We start from the raw sequence: 22,138 nt of genomic DNA, 5'->3' as shown, positions 1-22,138 counted from the left end.
ATGCATTTGGAATGTGCGCGCGTGTTTGCGCTGTGTTCACCGGAAAAAAATATAAAAATTCAACGAAACCACCAATCCACATTCTTTGGAGGAAATGGTTTTCTCCATATGATACAGCATGACGAGATAGATAGATAACTATTGTTTTTGGTTTTTTGGACAATCCAATTTCGACCCATAATTAGTTTGCTTTCTCAAGCAGAAACGTGACAATGGTAGCTGGGTAACAGGAATTTTGTGTTTTAATTAATTTGTAACAAACTATCAGCACTTCAAGTGAAAGAGGTGCGTTTGAACCGGTTCGATGATTCGAGCTTTTGTTTGAGCAAAGGGGCAAACCTCAAACAGTGAAAAGATCATTGAAAAGATCACACTTTTACATTTTCCACTTCCTTGTGTGCATATTTTCACAGAATTTAGTTTACTTTAAAGTTGGAAAATAATACAATCTTATCCATACGATGGAATTGATGCGGTGTTGGTGAGTGATTACAAGGCCTCTTTTTAATATTAATCCGTTTCAATTGACTGTTTCGCAAGCAAATGACTCATCAAACTCATTTGATGCCATATATTAATGTTTTCTTCGTCATTTTATGAGAGCATTCAGCCATCGTAGGTTCGTTTTTTAAACACACTTTTCTTCAAACTGCACCCAAACGCAAATAGGGAAGTAAGGAAAGTGATCAATCATTTCGATTTCGACCGAACAATAATCGCTGCGTAAGCGCAACTATTAACGATTTCTATTTGATAATTCCACACACTGTGCCGTACTCAAACATCAAAAACAAACTCTTTGCCCGCTTGATCGGACTTCCCTTCCGCGATGACGTCAAACCAACCAAACCACTGTACTGTGGGCACCGTATCGGAAGTCGGCGGCTGGGCGACCTGATTTTTGCATTCCTCCAAAAACTTTACCCTTCGCTGGCGATAATTCCAATCAACGCTCTAGGCTGGCATGCACGCAAGGGGCAAGTAGAGATCGCGCTCTTCTTTCGCCACTATCTCTCTCTCGTGTGTCTGTAGCTGTGTGTATACTTTCGACCTCGGCTTTGTGATGGCCAGCAGAAGCATCGAACGAAACGAAATCTGCACAGGAACACGAATAAAACCACACGAAACGGGCTTACAACACACACACACGCCAGGCGTTATTAGGGCCTGGCCTGTGGTGAGTGTGGCAACATTGTTTACATTCTCTTTCTTCACAGTTCCCTACTATTCACCCCCTAGTGCCGGCAGCAGTTCATCTTTTGCAACGGGCAGGGAGTGTGCGCAAGAAAAGCGGATTGCAAATCGAACACGAGCTAGTTCTGCTGCTGCTGCTGCTGCTGCTGCTGCTGGTCCAGACAGACAACATGACCATAAATTATGCCCAGACCGCATGGTCGTTTGGGGGAGGATGTGGGTGCGCACACACACACAATTTCATTCGCGAATCTGGTCCCTCTTTCCTTGTGTTCCACGGACTTTGTGTCTGCAGTTGGAGTGAGGATGATCGAGCAGATGAAGAAGCTAAAGCAGTTGGTGCAAATATGACTCCCAACGACCCTTAAAGAAGATCGCGTTTGAAGTCATCCCCGTTTATCGTTCGTTTTTGTACAGATTTTTGGTGCCAAATATTGTTTGCTCCGAAGGTTTTCGGGGAAGGAGATTCGCCCCATTCGCCAATGCGGTCTCGAAAAAACCACCCTCATCCCAAGAGGATGGTTTGTTGTGGTTTTTTTTTGTCCAATACCAAACCAGCAACATTCTTCCACAGAAGGGCTTTAAAACAGACGGGGTATTGCTCATCCTCCGGGGCAATATTCAGCTCTTCAGTTTCTCTTCACATTAAAATAATAATAACACTGCTGCGGAACAAAAACCGGCTTCTAGGGGAGCACACAACCACTCACACACGCACGCGCAGCAAGGCAATCTTGGGACCCTATCCCTTGGATGTGGATTGATTCCGATTTCGCGATCTCTTGTCTGTGTGGCTGTATGCATGCACATTCGCGATTAAGACCAACAACACGACCCAAAATAAAAAAAATAAAGAGCGAACCCATTTCGGAACGAGTTCCCAGTTTTCGCTAGTGCCGCTGGGCTTTTAGCGATAAATGGTTGTGTTCGCCCTGTCCATCGTTCTATCCTTCCCTTGGAAGAGGCATGATCTTGAACCTGGATGTGTAATAAACGAACGTTGAGTGTTCAGTTCGATCATTCCAATCACACCACATCACATACCTCTCTCTCTAGCTAAGAAACATCACAACAAAAAGGGCCTGCTTTAGAGTGATTAAAGATCAGTTAACCAACCAAAGAAGCGCTAACTCCAGTTCGAAATCAAACTTTTCCATTAATTGCGTCGTAAAATTATAATTTGTCCAACTCCGGGCGCTCCCCCAGACGTGTGAGGATCGCTTCTAATTAGCCGGAAATGGCTCAATGCACCGGTTTATTACACGGAGAGAGCCCGGACAGTCCGTTAGACGGTAGAATTGAGGTCCCTTTCAGGTCACAGCATAACTTGCGCTCGGACTGCGCTTATCATAAAACATCACTCGCACTCATGTCCGGTCGATGGCGCTCGTCTATCGGGGTGGAGGGGAGCTAATCACGATCTTCACCCTTTTCCCGTTTTTAACAAATAAAACGACCATCACCAACACCCCGGGCAGGCAGTTTGCTCTCTTCCCTTGTAAGTGAAAATCAAACCATGATCACGCTTCTTGTCAGCTTTGCAGCGTGATAAATCTAAAAAAAAAGTTCTTGCTCTAATTTTAATTATGTTGTATATTTTGTTTTACGACCACAGTTTAATTGCACGCTTTCTGAGAATATCGTTTCTAAGCAGATGAACGAACCTCTTTTCAGTGCAGTGCTACGGTTTGATCAACGACTGTGATGCGTAATCTATTAGTCGTTAATTATTTTTTTATACATCTTCGTTCAATGTCCACCGTTAGAGCCCTGTGCATGCTTCTTGTACCATTTTTGATTTTAGAGACGCCGGCGCCGTTGATTTTTACATACACACACACACACTCGCGCCCGTTTCAGGTTGCAATTAGAACGGTCCGCTTTAATAGTCGTCAGATCCGCGCGATCGGCAAAGATCCAGCGAGAAGACGACGCAGACGACGGCGGAGGACGGCAAGCGCGAGCACATTAGTATGCAGCGTAACGCGTGTCATCCCCCCTCCGCACACCGCGACACCCCGTGCTTCTTACAACGCACGATTTAATAACTCGTTCGCAAGCAACCAACCGGTCGCGTCATCCGTGCTTTTCCGCGAATGTGGGCCAGAAAGGGCCTCGATTAATCGGCAAAACGGCGGAATGCGAGACGAATTTTATGTGTATTCTGGTGGTGTGGTGTTGTTGTTCAAATGCGTCGACGAGTGTGTTTGGTCAAACAATGTTCAACGCGTTGGAGTGCAAACAATGAGACATATTTCATGTTTGTGTGTTCCGCTGAAATCGGATAATAAAATTGAATTATCCATTGGTTTGTCAGTGGGGAAGGTATAATGCCCCACGACTTGAGGTGAGAAATCAACCGACGGATATTGAAATTGCTTCAGGAAGTTGGAATCTTACTCCCCGATTGTCCGGTGTCGTTTCGAGTTACATTCTCATCACAAGATCTCCCGAAGATCACGATCATTTCACTTCGCAGCACTTCATCACGAATGCAACCTGCACACACTCCTTCTTCGGTGAGGCATTTGCACTTTCCAACACATTAACATGCGGCATCGTCCATCACCCGCCACAAAGCACCAAGGAAAGCCGAATCTCGTTTGTCAAATCCGGTCATTTCATCCGCCATCAACCCGTCGGGGAAGCGTGGTTGGAATTCAAATTCATTCCCCCCAAAAAGCGTTGACGACCTTGACGACGGTGCGTTTCATTAACATACACCGTGCATGGGTGTTTGTATAGGTACAAGATGTTCGTTATACAATGTCTTCTCATAGGGTAAACCGAGCAGACCCACTGTTCAATCCCGATCTTACGTTGCATGATGTGAAAGCATTACACTTTTCCTACATCACACGCTCGAGCGATTGTGCACGGGTGCGAAACCGTTTACTCCTTCATCAAAGCAACCATCGCCCATCAGCCAACAACAACAGCGGAAGAACATACAAGAAGCCAATTATCGACGAAAGAATTAATAAATGAGCTGGTGGTTCTTAGCCTCATCTTCTTTCACCATAGATCACTAATTGATTGTAGCACGTTGGAGCGGAATTGCACCCCAATCCATCGTTGAAATCTGATGAGCAATCTGCTGCGATGTTCTGCATCTTACGGTGTGCGGCACGCGATGCATACGCAAAACGTGAGTCTTCATTCTAATCCAGAGAACGAGTCTTTTTTTTGCTGTATGCCAACTCAACCACATCGGCAGGTGTTTGTCGAGTATCGAGGAAAGGGGGAATTTACGGGACTCTTGCCGACCTCGTGCTTCAACGATCAAGAACCGTAGTAAGCCACAACCACCACCCCCTGTCAATGATTGATGATGGACGATTCAACTGTGATCTTCGATCTTGGAGCTTAACGTAGTTCTGGTGCATTGGATGTGATCTTTGATTCCCCCCGCTTCATTTCTATCCGTTCTTGGCGATCTTAGCAGAGATGTACACAAAGACCTACCTTTAGAATCGCCACAACCAGCTGCAGTGGACCACCCTGAAGCACGACGGTGCTGATGGTGGTCGCGATCGTTGCACTCGCTCCAGACGATGCTGCTCCGGCGGCCGACGCCGTGGCCATGTGCTGCTGAGGTGAAGTCATCGGGCCGAGCGTTTGGGCGAAATCTTCGTTCAGCTGCCGCTGCAGCTCATCGAGCGAGGAGTACTGTCCGTCTCCACCCGGTGGCGTTTGCTCCATCGCTTCGTTATCTGCTTTTCGGTGTAGCTTTTAAAAGACGACGCTGTACGTGTGAGGACCCTCCAGAAATGTTTTAACACTGAACAAAATCAGAACTTTCGGTTTCGTTCTAATGCTCCTCGCTGCTGCCGCTGATGATGATGATGATCACTCTGGCTGCTGCTTCGTTTTCTTTCCTTTCACACAGATTTTCGCACACTCACATATCGCACACACAGAAACACATAAAACACACGAAATGCACACAAGCACGGTTATAGTAGTTGATGTAATGCGTCGATTGAGAACAGAAATACGGTCCACTAAAAACTAAATCGAAGTTGTCGAAAAACTTAAATTACTCAAATGCAACTCTGTAAAAAGCAAACAACAAGAAAAACCATAAGCAAGATGAAATATTACACACTGAAAAATTGGCTCGCTCGGGAAAATTGAAGGCACAAATTGGTCGGCAGGGGGGGGGGGGGAGGGTTTTCTTTTTTTAATGGTCGCTGTGCGGTGTAACACACAGTGCTAGCTTCGAACGCACGCACCAACACTTAAGGATCTCGTGACACGGGACGGGGCGGGATGCGCGCACGCGCATGTTAACGCTCCGTCAGATCACACCTCGTCGAAGATCCCGGGCGCGGCTTGGCGGATTCGGTTTCGCTTTTTTTTCGGGGGGTGGGGGGGGGGGGGTTCTTCCTGGCCCCCTTTCCATTGTGACCATTCGAACCATACGCCTGTGATGAGTTGAAAAGTGAGCAAAGCTAATCTCTGTACAACAAAACCGGCATGAAAGATGTCGACGACGCCACCGGGGCGCTTCCACGTTTCATTCACACGTAGCCGCCGCGTCCGTCTCTGTCTTCGGTCTTTGGTTTTACACCGGCTGCCAGCAGCTTGCTTGGGGGCAGTCTTCTATTTCTTTCCCCAATTTCTTTTTGATAACTATGACGATCGAGTTTAAACCAAGCACGAACGGCATGACATAAACTTTAAGCGTCCACACCGCGAATCGAACGGAACCGCGCGACGGTCAATCACACACACACGCCCCAGGGGCCAACAAACACAAACGCACTGGCACACAAACACGGCTCGTTCCCGCGCGCACGATACCGGTTTTCACATTAAAACTTTCGGGTTCGGGCTGTGGGTTATTTATCTTCTCCTTCCGAAACACGCGCCTCGATCGCGCGGGACAGCCCAAGCACTTCCACTTTCACTCGTTTCCGTGCCCTTTTACCTGAATGCTGTTGTTGTTGTTGATGATAATCTTAGCTTGATCTTGTTTCGTGGAGCTAAGGGCGATCCGCACTGGTCGGTTGCATCTGAGAGACTGCGAGAGCTGTGCCGGAGCGTGTCTTGATTTGGGGCGGCAGTGTTGTGATTCTTTCCTTTCTCTCCCCTCCCCTCCCTGTTCGCCTTGCTCGAAGAGACTAACTTGAACGCAAGCTGGCGGCCAGGTTGGGTCAGCAGGTTTATTGGTGATGGGGAATAGCTGGTTACTGGAAAATTGGGAGTTTTAAATGTATTACTGCTTAATCCTTTGCCATCGATAGAGAAGAAGGCGCTTTTTAAACATTTTAACACTCTCTTACTTGTCTTACAGCCTGTAAAAAGTTCAAGAAACGAATGAAAAAGGCTTCATTTTCGGCTCGTTGCTTCCCGTAGAAAGAATTGTTGCTTCAAGGGTTAATTAAAACACGCTTGCATTACATGCTGTTTGCAAGTTGCGTTACAACTTACAAGTTGCCCCAAGTTACAAGTTACAACGCAGTTACCTCAGATGGCGTTAGTGTTGTGTGATTTGTTTGAAAAACGCACTCCATGCATACTTTTAGGCGCATCACTGCAAACCGTTTGATAATTATAGCTTCACACACACCAACTTGGGGTATGTTTTATAGATTTTTTAAACTCTCAAGCAAAACATAAACGTAAAAATAAAACCAAAAACACACAAAAACACACGACACACAGAGAAGCATTATTTTACGACACACTTTTATTTCACGGCCAAAAAAACAGAACAAAATCAACATGCTTAACAGAGCCAGAATTGTAAAACTGCGCTATACTTACACCTAGCTTCATTGAAAACATACACTCGAAAGCACGTGCACACACACCCAAACACGAAAAACACGGCCATGCAAGCTAAGAGCGATGCTGCTACACCTTCCCTTCTTCCTTCCAACCTAAACATCTAACGTCCTTCTCGTAGGAATCACCTATCAAGCTACCTAATTCTTGGTTCGTTGCCATCGGGGCACTCTCTGGATCTCTTCTCTGGCAAGCAAATGGAATGGCGTTTTATAGACACAAAAAAACAGATAGTTTCCTCCTCTTCCTTCCCCTCATCATCCTGTCACTTCAGAGACAACTCTTCACCGTATGCTTGGTGATGATGTTCTGATAGTAGTACGTCAGCCCAGAAATGTCCCCCGGGCCCTTGACCGGCTCGAACCGGGCCGGGTCCTCCGCGTCCAGCTTAACGCTACTCGTACTCACGTTCCCGCTGTCCTCGCTGGTCGGCGTCACCTGCGTGCTCTGGAGCTCCTGGACCTTGCCCACCAGCTCCACCGTGCCGTCGCTGCCGACCGACGCGAGCAGATTGTTGTTCCGAATGTCGTTCTCGATCTGCTCCAGCTCTTCCGGCGTCAGCGAGAGGGCCAAATTTTCCCGCCGATTGATCGAGTTCAGGGCGGAACTGGAGGCGGAGCTCGTCCCGATCGCACTCGTAGGCGAGCACACCGTCGGCACGGTATCGTCCGAATCCACGCTGGCCGAACCGTGCGAAATGGCCGGCGTTGGGAAGCTGTGCTCCGACTCGTCGAACGAAAGGTTCGCACTCGAAGTCATCACCACGCCCGACAGCAGCTTGATCGAGGGGAACGCTTCCGGGTCGGGATCTTCGGCGGAATCGTTCTCGAGCGAACTTTGCCGCTCGATCGACTCCACGCCCCACCACGGCGAGGCACGACACTCCGAGGCGGTATGGTACGACGAGGACCGTGACTGGGGCGTACAGATGCAGTCCGAAGCCGTCACAAACGATCCATCGTCCGTTGACTTTACACTCGAGCTCCAGTCCTGTTGGTTTTTTGGTGGGGGAAAAGGGCACGAAATGAAATAAATCTTCTCTCACGAAACCCCGGGGGCAACACACTCACATCACTTTGATTTCCACTGTCACTGCGTTTGCCGGCGGCCACCTCCTGTCCAGCATCGGCACTGGTCAGCTCTTCCACCTCGTCGTCAAAGCCGCCCTGCACATCGCTCAGCACACTGTCCAGGGCTTCCGCAACCTGGGCCACCTCCGCCAGCCGGGTCGAGATCGCTTCGCACGCCATTATGTTATCACTTTCGGTAATGATATTCTCCGGACTGGCCATCCTGGGAAGAAACAAATGCACGCCGATGTCGGTGTTAGACATATCTTTGTTGCAATCTAAATATACACACACTTTGTGAGACAAATTGCCGGGCTAACTAACTTTAAACTAGCAACTAGGAAGATGACTTTGGGCAAGTTCGGTGAAGTAGCGAGACGAACAACAACTGAGCGAGACACGGCCACCCCAAAACATGTGCCCCGGTAAGAGATGCTCACCGGCAAAGATGCTGGGTTACATAAAACACGAACCATGGAAGAATGCACGAGCAAAACTGGCTAAAATTACGACATTTTATGGCGTTGTGTTAGGAGACGAACCCTAACATCAGCTCAATGTAGCTAGAACAGTTAGAGCTACCTCTCTTAATACAATCATGAAGAATCTGGTCTCTCCCAACTAATCTTCGCCATCTTTTAGGCCACTCTTCCCATGCGTCCATGCCCACTATCACCAGCTCATTAGCCGCGAAGCGCATCGCTCCTTCTACAGTATGTTATTAATAAATCACGCGTCCCCCCCGCTCACTCAAACACTCACGCATCGAGCCGGTCGTCCAGGAGAAACGGTTCCTTCAGCCGCGTCTTGAGCAGCCGGCCGAGCCGCACCATGCGGCCCACCTCGAGCAGCAGCCGCTCGCGCGTCGCCAGATACTTGCGCAGCCGGACCCGTCGGCGGCCCTGCTCCGCGATCTCCCCGATCCGCAGCACGCACTCGTGCAGCTCGCGCAGCTTAACGCACTGCTCCTCGACGCTCCGGTGAAAGACGGCCGAGACGCGCAGCCGCGTCATCTGCTCCTGCGCCACCGCCTGGAAGGATCGCCAGGTGCGCTGCAGCGCTTTGGTCATGGCAATGTTTTGCGCCGTCTCGAGCTTGCACGACTGGCGCAGGGCGAGCGACGCGTTCAGCAGCTGGCAGCCATAGTTGTACGTGCCCTTGGCCGTCTCCTGCAGTGTCTGGTGTTCATCCTTTTGCGATTGGATCTCCCGAACCGTTGCACCGACATGGGCGTGCGAACGCAGCATCACCTGGTGCAGATCGCTCATCCACTTGACCGCGGTCCGGGCGTCCTGCTCGTACTTGAAGATGTGCGTGATCTGATCGAGCGTCAGCTTCTGCAGCTCGACACTGTCGGCGAAGATGCGCGACCGGGACCGGGTCGCATCGAGAATATCGCGCACGTTGCTAATGTCTTCGCTGTAGTCTACGTCGATGTCACGCCCGACCGCATCCTTCACCGGCATCAGCAACACATCGCTCAGCTTTTCGCCCTCTTTGATGATCTCCTTCTCCATCATTTCTACAAGCGAAGAAAATAATTGGAAGTTAGTGGATGACTCCATTCGTTCCTCCCATGCGAATACTTACCAAGCATTTGTTGGTTTTCATTCAGCTTCTGCAGATTGGCACTGGCCAGCGCGTAATCCTCCACCCGCTCACCCATAATCAGCGACTGAAACACCTCGCTCGTGCGATCGAAGTACTCAGCCACCAGGCGGAAGAACCGCACCGACGTGATCAGCACATTCCGCCGCCGCTCCAGCCGCTGGGCGAAGCTGCGACACACAAAGTCCATCCACTCGCGCTGCGACTGCAAATCCCGATAAGCCGGCGTATCCTTGCGTCGCGGAAAGTGGTCGATCTTGTGCAGCAGCTCCGCATAACACCCGTACGTCTGCCAGCACTGCAGCTCCAGAATCTCGTGCTCCAGCCGCAACTGATCAGCCGTACCGACATCATGTCCGACCCGAAGTTGTGCATTCAGCATCGATTCGGCCGTCGTCAGTATCCAGCTGGTCACGTGCGAAACGCCCTCCTCCAGGGTGGCCAACTCCTGCAGCACCTCGACCGTGCGTTCCAGCTCCGTCCAGGCCTGGTTGGTGACGGTCTGCTTGCGATCGAGTGCGTTCAGCAACCGATCGACTTGCGTCTTGCCATCAGTTAGATCCTGCGGTACGGCCGACTTGGCACTGTGCAGGTCGGTCAAGTGGGCCAGCAGCTTTTTGCCTACACAAGAGCCACGTGTTTGAGTGGGTGGACCGATCGGAAATGAAGGGGAAAATGGAAAGCGGTTTTAGTATTAACTCGTCCAGCAGAAGCTTTAATTTCCCTTCCCCAAATTGTAGCATGTGGCTCACCATTTATAGATCTCTATGCGTTATAAATCTCAGGTCGGAGTTATTTTCCCTCACAATAAAACCGACAGTACAATTAAAAGGCACCCACTGTTGCCTCTCTCCAAGAGAGTGTATGTGTGTGTGTGTGTGTTTGTGTGTGTATATAATTATACAATTTATAACTTTATCAGCCACTTTAAACCGTATTGCTATGCATTCAATTAACGCTTCCTCCCTCGCTCGCGCTTACTCTTAAACTGTTCCGCGTCTGATGGAGGGTGCGATTTATTACAACCATTGTCTAGATTGCAACCAAAAAACAAAAGAGAGAAACCATTTAAAGGGGGATTTGGGGTGTGTGTTTTTCTACACTTGAACATGAACAGTAAAGCAGAGGGGAGGCATCGGTACGATCAGTGGACAACTTGAAATTAGTCTATGAAAAACTCACTGATATCACAATCTCAAGCTCTTTAATTGAATGAAACAATGTGGTATCTTTCATTTAAACTAATTTCTATGCAACAATTTGATAAAAAGAATCACAGACCACGCCTCAAACACAGTACAACTAACTTAACTCAACTGTCCACAGAAAGACCCATTGTTTGTTCAAGCCTCGCATGTCCCTGCATTAGACTACGTTCCCAGCGTGAAACTGGCTAGCCTGGAACTCTGGTGGCTGCCCTCATACACAGGGTCAGGTTGACCATTAGCGTTTGCTGCTGCACCCCTTTCGGTTATGGAAATCCACCTCATGGGCCAGCACCACACGCGAGACTGACCCAGTTCGTGGCGGTTGTGTAAACGCACTCCCGACCGTTTGCTAAGTGGACGGTTTTTTTTTATATTTGATAGGGAAAGCAGAATTTCATGCACAGCTCAACTACCCTTTATGGCGCAAGCATTTATTGGTGCTGTAGAAACGGGGGTCTCAACAGTAGCCCCGCCGCTGTGGGCACAGGTGTCAGGTTCTCGGTTGATTTTCGGTCGCAAAGGCGAAAAAGAAACCCGCAACTACTGCTGCCTGCTACTACCACAGTGATTAAGCAACCAATCGCGCATTAACGATGTGCCAGCAACGATGTGTCCAACACTACACTGCACGCTGTGGTGGCACTCCTTGCGCGGAAGGAAACGATCGCTACAAACTGTGACACCCGGCTGGACCTGAACCCCGCTAATGAGATGGCTGCCAGCCGCTCCACTGGCAAGGGCGGAAATGATAGATCAGACGATCGAACGATCGCTGCTTTCGCGGCACAGCGGCACACTTCCGGTGGGATCGACCCTGCCCCGTGGAAAGCGAGGAAAGAAAGAAAGAGACGAATGAAGCCTTCATCGACGCATCGGCGTATCGATTGTTCAATTAACCAAACATGGCCACACGGTGCCTCAAGTCTTCCTCCACAAATCAATCACCAAAGGGAGAAACTTATGAATATGTGTGCCCATTTGTCCCTTGATCCCTGTCTCTCTTTCACACTCCCTGTGGGAGCCACCTCCCTGAAAAGCTGCTCAGTCACGCTTGCCACTTCAAACCGGTGATTCCGGTGCGATGGAGAAGCGAAAACACAGCAGGATTCCCCCACAGACCCACAGTCACGTTACTTACCGCCGTCCATCACTAGGGAGAGAAATTTTTGCACATCCCCGTACAGCTGCTGGCAAGATTTGAGGGCCGCGGTCGACTCGCTGGCCCGCACCGTCCGGTTGTCCAGCAGGATGAGGTGCAGGTTTTCTAGGTCGCCCATCGCTTTGTCGTAGGATTTTCGAAATTCTTCGATGCGCTGCTCGTTGAGTGGGCGGTCAAAGGCAGCAGCGTCCGGGGAAGCCAAGCGTTCGAGCATGATGACCCAATGGTTTTTAGAGAAGAAAGTGGAGGGATAGAAAGATAGAAATACAGCAAAACAAAACAACAACAAGAGTGTACATTAGTTAAACCGCATGACAAGAACGATCACGCTGGCACGGTCAAGTGGATGGCCCAAACGAACGAACACGCAGACGGATAGAGTGAGAAGATTTTTTACGATCCCTTCCCGATTCGTAGCCGGATTGAAAATGGGAATTTTATCACCCTAGCATCGGGTGTTGAACCAGAGAGAAACAAGAAGCGACAGTTAGTAGAAAGTTCTGCGTCCAAGTGAAGATGCGGTAAGGCGACGACAACATCCCTAATCTGCCCAAGAATCTTACTCAATTAGCATGGGAATGGTTATATTAAGGGTGGAACGAGTTTTCGTTTAAAGCAGCGCTATTGGGCTATCTAATTACTTGGAAAACGGATGCGCTTGCTGCGAGAACTATTTAAATGCTTACAGAAAAGGGGTTTTCTTTAAAGATAAAGATATTTTATAACAATATTGGAAAGGATCGAATCTTATGGGTGATTGGCTGTCCATAATCTTGGCATTTACGATCTCCTCATTCAATCAACAGTTAAAGTACTTTACGAAATCCGTTCTCTTTGACCCTCACTCGCTCGCTCTCACTCTCTTCTGAATCGAAGCGTAATTTAGCAATCATGTAGCGATTATTTATGACTTTTGACACGTTGCGTTGAAAAGGGAACGATCATCTACGACAGGCTTTCGATCATCAAGGCGTGTTTGTGCCGTACTTACCTCGCGGGATTGTATCCACTGCTCATGATTATAAGCGATGATGCCGCCAAGCTCCTCCGGTAGCTCGCTCGTGTCAAAGTACTTGCCCAACCGGGACTTTGAGATGATGGTTGGCTGGTACAAAAGAAATGAGAGAAAAGAGAGAAAGATACATAAAGAACATTGCAATTTAATTAAGACCGCTTTGTATAGCAAAAACTAACAAAACAAAATCAGATTACAATACTTTTGTTAATTAGTAAAACAAAAAGGTAACCAAAAAGGGGGAGATGGCGAAGAAACAATCACTCACACATCAAAATAAGAGGAGATAGTAAGTAAAAGCACACCTCATCAATCAATTCAAACAGGTTGTGTTGGTGTGTAGTACATGGTACAAGCAAACCAATTGTCTCTTTTAATTGAGAGAATGTTCTCTACCATCTCTCTCACCATATTCTTTTTTACCCCAGATGGGACTCGAACCCACAATCCCCGGCTTAGGAGGCCGGTGCCTTCTCCATTAGGCCACTGGGGCGTCACGAAGGTCGAACGTTTAGGTTACATCGAGTACTGCACCAGCACCAATCCATTAGCAATCCAATAAACGCACCAGAACGGTACCACAAGGATGATCGCCACGACCCGCGGTGTGGAGTAATTTTGCATTGCACACCTCCTCAATGGCGCCGATTAGCAACACACACACACACACACACACACATTAAAATTATCCACTTTTCTACTCAAAAACCCACCACGTGCCTAATGGCGTTTCGGGACACAAATTACCCCCAATCGTTTGGCGCGCTTTGAAGAATCGCTAATTTCTCACCCCTCCTGCCTCCGGAATCAAATGGGGAGGGGTGCAATTATTTCCAACCGCTTTGCTGTGTTTGTGTTCGCATCGTAGATGAAAAACGCAAAATCGATTACGAAATTTGCTACAAACGGCAATGGCCTTTGGAAGAAAAACGTTCCACTGACAAACACTTTCCGTTTCTGCTTAGGCGCCTATTTAGCATGCAATGTTTGCATGCCGAAGCCCACCCTCCCCTCCCCGTGTCAATGCTTTCTCCGTGCATTTGTTTGTTGTTTCTCCGCGAGGCAAAAGTATCTACAAACCCTTCCAAAATCGGAAAGCTCGTTCAGACAGCTAAACAGTCCCACAGTTTATTGATTGGTCGGCTTCCTCCAAAACCCCAACGACTACGTGAGGGTGTAGGGGACGAAATTGTGCACGGTGCACACTAAACCCCAAGCACTAGCAATTTCCCCCCTCTCTCTGTGTGCCATAGAGCCGGCAAAACACGAAACACCGCTCAAGAGTCCCGCTGGAATTTGTTTTTGCTTTCCCGGACCAAGCCGCCTTTTGTACATAGAACGGGGAGAAAGTGCAACGGATTTTGAGGGGTTCCAGTGTTTTTTCTTACTGGCTGCCGTCATATGTGCAATTTTATACGCAGTCGCTGCAACCGGTAGGGGGTCTCAAGGTATGGATGGGGTGAACATTCCGTCTTACCGGAACCAATCTCTTGGGCGGCGGGAAAGCTCCCGGGAAGCTTTCTGCAACAATCGCTCACACAAGCGTAATTGGACTCGTGTGGATAATAATGGCCATTGAAAGAACAACACCAATGTTCAGACAATAGGCAATTGACAGCTGAAGCAGCGGGCTAGATGGAGAGCGCCGTAGCAATTCCGAAAGTTATTATTTAAACAACAGGTGTAAAAGGGGTGTAGTTAGTTTTTGTGTTAATATGGTTCCATTAAAAACAATAAATATTTTCCGTTGCTGGTTGCAAGTAACAGTAACATTCCGTCAAAAACATCAACACAGAGTGGCTGCTTTTGTAGAGAAATCTAAAGTCGTGACCTTAGATGTAAATTAGATGAGCAGCGGCTTAAATCACGCTGACCTGGATCAGTCAAAACTGTACCCCACCCGTTTAGGAAAGAAATCCCCAATAAGAATGTGTGTTTGCAAAGCATCACCATTAATTTATTCACCCTGTCAATCATTAAAGCATGAGAGAGAGCATAGTTAAAGCCACTGTTTTGCGCCGCATGATGCCCCACATGCTCGGTGGTTCTGAAATCCCATCGTTAACCTGCAAGGTTAGTCATCTCTGTCTCAGCGCACTGCGCAAGGCTGGCTAATAAAAACAAGGCGCAAAAAACACACACATGCGTGACATGCCACTGTGCGGAAAGAAAAACAAAAAACATACGCCGTGAGCAGTTCACGCATTAGCCACTGTATGTAAATGTTGAAATGGAAATGCTATGCAATTATTATGCGACACTTAACGAAGGCAGGAATGGTGGGTGCGTCATACGAGTAGAATCTCCCCTTTCAGAGCAAACAAAACACAATCCAACAACAATCTCAGTCTCCGTCCGACGTGTGTGAGTGCAATTTGAGTTGCCTTAGCAACGGCAAAGCACTGCAAAAGGAAAGCAAAGGGCTCTTGCTATACGAAGAAGAAAAGGGAAAACCCACCGTGCTATCGTCACGTACCAATAGCTCCACTTCGTACTCCTCCTTAGGGTCAGTATGTATGTGTGAACGGCGTGAAAGGTGGCCACAACTCCCCCCCGCAAGGCAAGGAAATGGAAATTATCTTTCACTCCCCATGCCGCCGTGTACGTGTGAGCGCCTTTGCGTCAATTGCCCCAACCCTAATGGTAGCCTAATTGGACTTGCGTCTTGCCACTTTTCGATGCAATTCACCCCACAGCTCATGGGATAATCGGTCCCACACTGTGGGACACCGTGGGTAAAGAGATATCCCGAAAACGGAAAACCGAACTGTCTGCATCGCCTGAGATGATCTTCTTCGACTCTTTTCATACCATAAATGCAGCTGGGCGCAGTATGTGTTGGCCCTCTTATCAAAAGGTGCATTGCGTCCTTGGATTTGGGTTGGGAACAGAAGCAACAATGCACGTGTTCCAACCGCTCTACTGCTAAGCCAATCGGGCAAATAACAATCACAAAAAGTCCGCTCCAAATCCAGTAGCAGCCCCCGGTAGCGTCAAAACCCCCCTTCGGAGCGATAAGATATCCGGAGTAATAGGACGAGCGATAACAGAGAACCCGATCGTAAAACCGGTGCAATAATCTGCCCAATCTGAGCCACCGATTAATTACGTGTACGCAAGATGAGGGGCATTGTTGGCGTATTACCGCACTTGCGCTGCAGTAATGGCAAGAGTGCGACGCGTTCTGTAAGAAGACGCAGAGGCCCGAACTCTCTAGAACAGTTGTATCGAGCTTCGGTAATTGCGTGTTTGCTAACCCACAGGTCACAGCGAACGACCGATAAGGGCAGATCTTGTACCGCGATGATCGTGTCCGAACGATCGAAACATGGCGCTCGACGCTATCACTTGCTTTCAATCGCTCGAACAAACAAACCGCTCGGACCGACCCCCAGCTCGTCCAGGCAAGTCCCACAAACGTTATATCATAACATGAACACACACCCGCGGGGCCACCAAATGATCCACACACACGCCCCGGGCCTAACCTTGGGACCACCGGACACACCCCAATTTTAGACAACACGCTCAGAAGAAGCAGAGCAAGACAACTCCCTCCTACAAGCTTTCAAGCGAATGCACAGAGTCCAATGTCACCCTTAGGGTCAGGGGGGAAGCCACATTGGCGGAAACAACCCCCTGAAGCTTGTACCAGCCTGGGGCTTGATAACACTATCTCTGACACGACGACAATTGGCAAAAGATCGCACACGCCTTGGCCGTTGGTTTGACAACTCGACACGTCGCCAAAATGGCTTTATAATTGCCGATGCGGGTTTAAGATCTCGCTGCTCAAATGCGCCTGCAATCAATCACACGCGCCTGATCGATCTTGCTCCTTTCTGCGATGTTCAAACAATATATCGTTGATGCTACCTACCTCACCCTTGCGATGCTGGCGGGCACAGTTCTCCACCCGATTCTTGTCCCAGAACGCATCGGGCCGGATCACGAGAAAGCTGTTCATCTGCTCACAGCTCAACAGCTGCTGCACGTGCCTTATGTACTGGCGGGTGGAGCGCCACGAACACTTTTGCGCATCGAGAATGACGGCGAGTCCACTGCTGACCGTTTCGGGACTGCGGATGAGAAGAATTGGGACACAATTAGTCAGCTTTGAGGCTCCCCAACTCCCCGTGTCACAGCTTACCTTAAGCTAGCCAGCAGGTACTTAACCGTCGTCTCGAGGAATCCCTTCATCCAGGGCAGATTGTCGTAGAACGGGACCGGTATGACCACGAGCGGATGTCCGTCCCGATCCCGACCGCCCGGCATGTACGCCGTCTGCGTGTTGAGCGCGTTCAGTACGTCCGCCTCCATGGTGCTGGTGCTGGTGCTGCTGCTGACCACTTGCTTGCTTCAAGAGCGCCGTCAAGCGTTGGCCGCTTTCACCGGCAACTACAACAGCCACAACACAACGTGAATACTCACAATCCCCAACTAATACTTCCAACGGCCACAAAGCACTGTCACTTTCGAACCAGCACCGCAGCTGCACACTGCTCACGGTGTGGCTTAATGGTGGGCCACGATCACTGCCAACACTGCCACCGCTCGTCGTCGCCACCAGCGCCGTGTAACATGATCGTGCTGCGTTTCTCTTGCATTCTTCAAACTACACATTCCACTCGGTTCTCCTACGCAGCAAACGGCACACTACGATCACGTTCACGTTCGTTCTCCAGTAGACCCGCGGCCCGTTCGTCGCCTACTGCACGGCCAAGGGTCGCACCATAGCGAGATATGGCGAGACAGAGAGCGCGAGAGATCCGTTATGTTGCAAATCACTGACACGCCAATGCTGCCATCCGTTTTTTATGGTCGGTATGCAGATGATTTCACTGTGCCTTTGAGTGTTGTGGCGTTGCTTTTGCTCCTCCACATCCACTTTACCTGTCACCACAAGCGGAACAATTCACACTATTGTTGGGTTGGTCGCTTGTTGCACACTTCTCTCTGGTTTGTCACCGCAACAGGCAAAACGCAGCTATGTCAACACACTGAAACAAACGAACCACAACGTGTGAGTTATGCTCTGCATAGCATAAACGAACGACCCCATAGACCACAACAACAACAACCTGACCGACCAGAAGCGACACTCAAAACCACTACCAACACTCAATAAACCGACCGACGTTCCCTTCTCCTTCGTGACAAACCTGCTCGTTCGAATTTTGATTCGAACAGTCGGCGCAAACCCTCCCCGTTTGTGATCGATCGTCAATTTCCTGAGGGATCGCATTCGCAGCATTCGTTCTTTTTCAGCTCTTGTGCCTTGTGGATTTCTTTTTTGTTTTTTGCTTTTTCCCTTTTCGCTTGCCCCACTCACTACTCGGGTTTTCGCTCGGGCTTCCCTTGCTGGTTTTTAGGTCATGCATGCATGCATGAAAACATTCTGCTTGATTGCTCGGTTGGTTGCTTGGTTGGTAGGTTGACTCCCGTTGTCGAATTTCCCACCGCGTTTGCAAAAAAGACCTGAACATTAAACCTCCCCCCGAGCGAAAGGAACGCAGACAGCCGAGACATACACACACATGTGTGTGCGTCGTAAAATCGGCCCGTTGTCATGGTAACCTGGTGAGAGGGGGCGAGTGACTCGAGGAGGCATTTAATTATAGCCAAATGTGAAAATTCTACCCCCAATCTGCTGATGAAGGTGGATTGTGGATGTAATTGAGACTTCGGCGAGTATGTCGGCCGGTCGAAAACAGTACACTTTCTCTTTCAACATCCGTGGTGATTATTTTAAACTGTTGGTACTTATTATCAGTTGTTCAAAATAGCCCCAAAACCCTCTACCCTTGAGGTCAGGTCCTTCTAGTGGATTTGCTCAACTTCGCAAGCCGTCGACTCCTTTGGGAGACAGTTGATAGAATATTTATATTTAATTTATTCCAACCATAAAGTATAACCTTCTCATAGCGAAAACCCGTTACAGCGGATGCCACGGATGATGCCGATTTCCTTCCACAGGCCCTCCTTGGACCAACTTCCCCCCACATGGGAATGGGCGGACAAAACCGCTTTTTTGCGTACTGCCAGCCAGCAACAAGCTGCAGCAGCAGCACCACCAACGAAACGCGGTCACTTCCATTGCATGTTCCGCGCAGGAAGAACCGTTCGCCGGACGCCATCAGTTCTCAGTGCTGCTCCTGCCTCCCTCCCCCAGTTTGCCATCGACATCAACATCCGCGCGGCAAGTGCAATCGCATCGTGGAACTTATTACTCGAGACCCACGCCAGCTACACCTGCCCTTGTGTCAAGCCCCTTCTTAATATCAAGAATTGCATTGTACACACAGGCGCTGACCAAGTAAAAGGGCGCTGAGAAAGCGAGAGAAGAGAAGGGACATTATTCAGTTATTTCTTCTTTCACCCGACACGGGGGAAAAGTGTGTCAGTAATCGTGCGCGACTTACTACGTGGGGATAGCCCCCCCCCCCCCCCCCCCCTCTGACAACTTGTCGAGAATTCATAAATCAATTCAATTTCCATGAGAAGATAAAGGAAGTGCAAAATCAACTCTCCAAAGCAGTGGCATCCCTGGTGTGTGTGTGCTGTGGTTTGATATTGGCAGCAAAACAGGAGTGGAATGTCCTCAATATGCCACTTATGGCAAAAAGGGAAACTTCCGAAAAATCACCCGTTTTCTGAATGTTTTAATTTAAAATATATAATTTTGGAAGAAAAAAAAATCGACAAGCAAAGGTGTCCTTCCAACGCCACCACCGCACCCATGAGATGTCTTCGCTTGGATGCAGCGTTGACTAGCCCCTTTTTGGGGTGCATAAAAGAAATCTTGAAAGTTCATCTCCTCGACCCGGTTCGGAGGAGCGTCTGCGATGCACGGAAGAGTACCTACCGAGGAATGCTCGGTGACACCATCCTCATCATCGCCATCACCATCGAAAACCCTTAATAAAACATTCCAATAACGACGATGCGCTTCACATTCCTTTCGCAATTGTGCACGGGAAAGGGTGTCCCATAAATGCAAATCTTTCAATTCAAGGCAACTTCGGTATAGGTCTTCCCCGAAAAAGAAAAAGAAATATGCACAACCCCAAAAAGGTCATGCTCATGACGTTGAAATGATGAACATCGATTTGTTTGCTTCTTCTTCACGATCATCATGATTTCTGGCAATAACCGTACCGTACCCGTTACATTCATCTCGAACTTGAGCCATGTCCCAGGCATAGATTCTCTTGCATTTTATGTAAATGAGCGAGCCTGCATCCAAACATCCCAAGAACGCATCTCGTATGTTTGCTTTCGAAATTGACACCAGCATACGAAATATAGGATTCTTCGCACCCTTAAGTGCTCAATGAGTGCTTGCCCTAACCAGAGACTAATGCGACCAGAGAGGCGTGCGGGCGCATTTCAGTGTCAGATTACGCGACAAAGTGTCTGCTTCAAGGGCAGAGACGGAAGTGAAGTGGCTACGGACTAGGTGGAATTCTACTCCCAATCACCACAACCTGTACCCTGATCGCCTGTCACCTGAACGATCGTTTCCCACTCTAAACCTAGGCTGTTAAACGATTCCGATACAGACAGTGGTTCAGTTTGTGCGGGGATTAGTTCCTGCCTAAGAATGCATTTTACAACAAAACGTTAAGCTTTTTAGAATGAAAGAACAGGGTCTTTTGATATCTTTTCAAGTCACCATTCAGACAAATGGTCTCTCTTTGTTCGGCGATGCGTCCAAACGGGTGTTATCATAACGGGCGTTTCGTTTCAACAACAACAACCGTGAGTGTGAAGCACGTTCTGTGTGTTTGCTTACTTGCTTTCTGGCTTGCGTTTTATCGCTCTGTTTTACAACCGCATTTAGACAAGCGACAGACAAAACGAATTTCAACACCATTTTTCCTCTGTGCTGCGCTGCGTTTTTATCGTGTACCTAACGATGGTTCACGCGCTGTCTCGTGCTTTCCTCACCTTGCACAGGTAGCAGCCCTGTTCTGTTAGAGAGCTTTGTTTAGGTTAATTGTGACGATAGAGATGGGAAAGAGGTTACGCGCGATGGAAAGCAACGTAGACAATCGATCGCTTGTTTTCCTTCCCCACAGAAGCTTTGTAGAGCGATCGACTCCCGACCATTACGCCCAATCAGCTTATCCGCTCAAGCGCTCGTCCTTAGTGGTGATGATTTATGGAGTTGTTTTTTTTTATAATCTGCTTACGTCGTTTGTCGTCTGCATCCTCTAGATGGGTTCCCAAAATACCTCATCAACCCGACAGGAGACTACGAAAGAAGGGGGACAAATCCACTATCAAAATGAAGCCATCTAACTCGAACGCCCTCTCTCTCGCGTCTCTATGGGCCACAGTTGGTATCACTGTGAAGATATCACCCTGCCGGGCGATCCTCTCTCGAGATCTCGCGATCTCTATACACCTGTGGTCAGTTGGTAATGTGATGACGAGAACTAGACCACATTTCATTATATGCTTCATTCATTATCTTCGTGTTCGTTTTTCGCGCAAACGCTTTTGTGCGCTCTTTCGATTCCTGTTTTTTGGCGTCAAACGTCAAATGGAGCGACTCACCGAGAGCCTGTTGGTCTGTTCCACATTAAACAGTGGGTTTGGACGCGTCGGAAACAGGTTAAACAACCCCACCACCCCTGGTTTCCTGGTTATGCGGCATGTTATCTCAATGCTCGGGACCGGTGACGATGCCGCTGCTGATGACGCTCCACTTTGATCGTAATAACTGTAAAAACCTGTACAAACTTCTAGAGGACGCTAGCACACACCACCGGGACCAACAACACGCGGGGCGCGTCCAACAAGGTATCGTCAAAGGCAGAAGCAACAATGCTGAAAGAGGCACGTCCAGTGCCGTGCATTGTTGCCAACGGCCAGGGAACAGTAATTAATTCCTCATCGCGTATTTCGGTGTAAGTGTGGCAATGCACGCAAGATCGTGTGAGCGATAGGAGGTAGTGTGTGGAGTGGATCCGATGTCCGAAGAATAGGATCTCCAATAGGGGCCTACTGCTTGCCGGCGTAATTGTGCTGTCTGCTGCGGTTTGGGCTGTGCTTTGAAGGGTTTCCTCAAACGATCGGGTAACAC

The 22,138-nt window shown here is 48.8% G+C and overlaps 1 protein-coding gene and 1 non-coding gene across 3 annotated transcripts in view; both read right to left on the bottom strand.

Moving 5' to 3' along the window:
- Positions 1–22,138, bottom strand: part of LOC120948117 (titin) — a 158,474-nt gene that overhangs the window by 135,196 nt on the left and 1,140 nt on the right. For both annotated transcript variants that reach the window (XM_049607064.1, XM_049607065.1), the window contains exons 2-9: positions 17,198–18,047; positions 16,928–17,126; positions 13,024–13,137; positions 12,012–12,186; positions 9,648–10,286; positions 8,820–9,579; positions 8,058–8,280; positions 7,396–7,977 (exon numbers count right to left, since the gene is read on the bottom strand). In XM_049607064.1, the coding sequence (XP_049463021.1) occupies positions 7,396–7,977; positions 8,058–8,280; positions 8,820–9,579; positions 9,648–10,286; positions 12,012–12,186; positions 13,024–13,137; positions 16,928–17,126; positions 17,198–17,367 (2,862 nt within the window). In that variant the 5' untranslated portion in view covers positions 17,368–18,047. The remainder of the gene's footprint in view (positions 1–7,395; positions 7,978–8,057; positions 8,281–8,819; positions 9,580–9,647; positions 10,287–12,011; positions 12,187–13,023; positions 13,138–16,927; positions 17,127–17,197; positions 18,048–22,138) is intronic.
- On the bottom strand, positions 13,468–13,540 carry Trnar-ccu (transfer RNA arginine (anticodon CCU)). Its single transcript has one exon. It is a non-coding gene; the product is annotated as a tRNA-Arg (tRNA).

Source organism: Anopheles coluzzii, chromosome 2 (genome assembly GCF_943734685.1).
Source record: "Anopheles coluzzii chromosome 2, AcolN3, whole genome shotgun sequence".
Lineage (NCBI taxonomy): Eukaryota > Metazoa > Arthropoda > Insecta > Diptera > Culicidae > Anopheles > Anopheles coluzzii.
The sequence above is the reverse complement of the archived record's forward strand: the minus strand, read 5'-3'. Positions and strand labels throughout refer to the sequence as shown.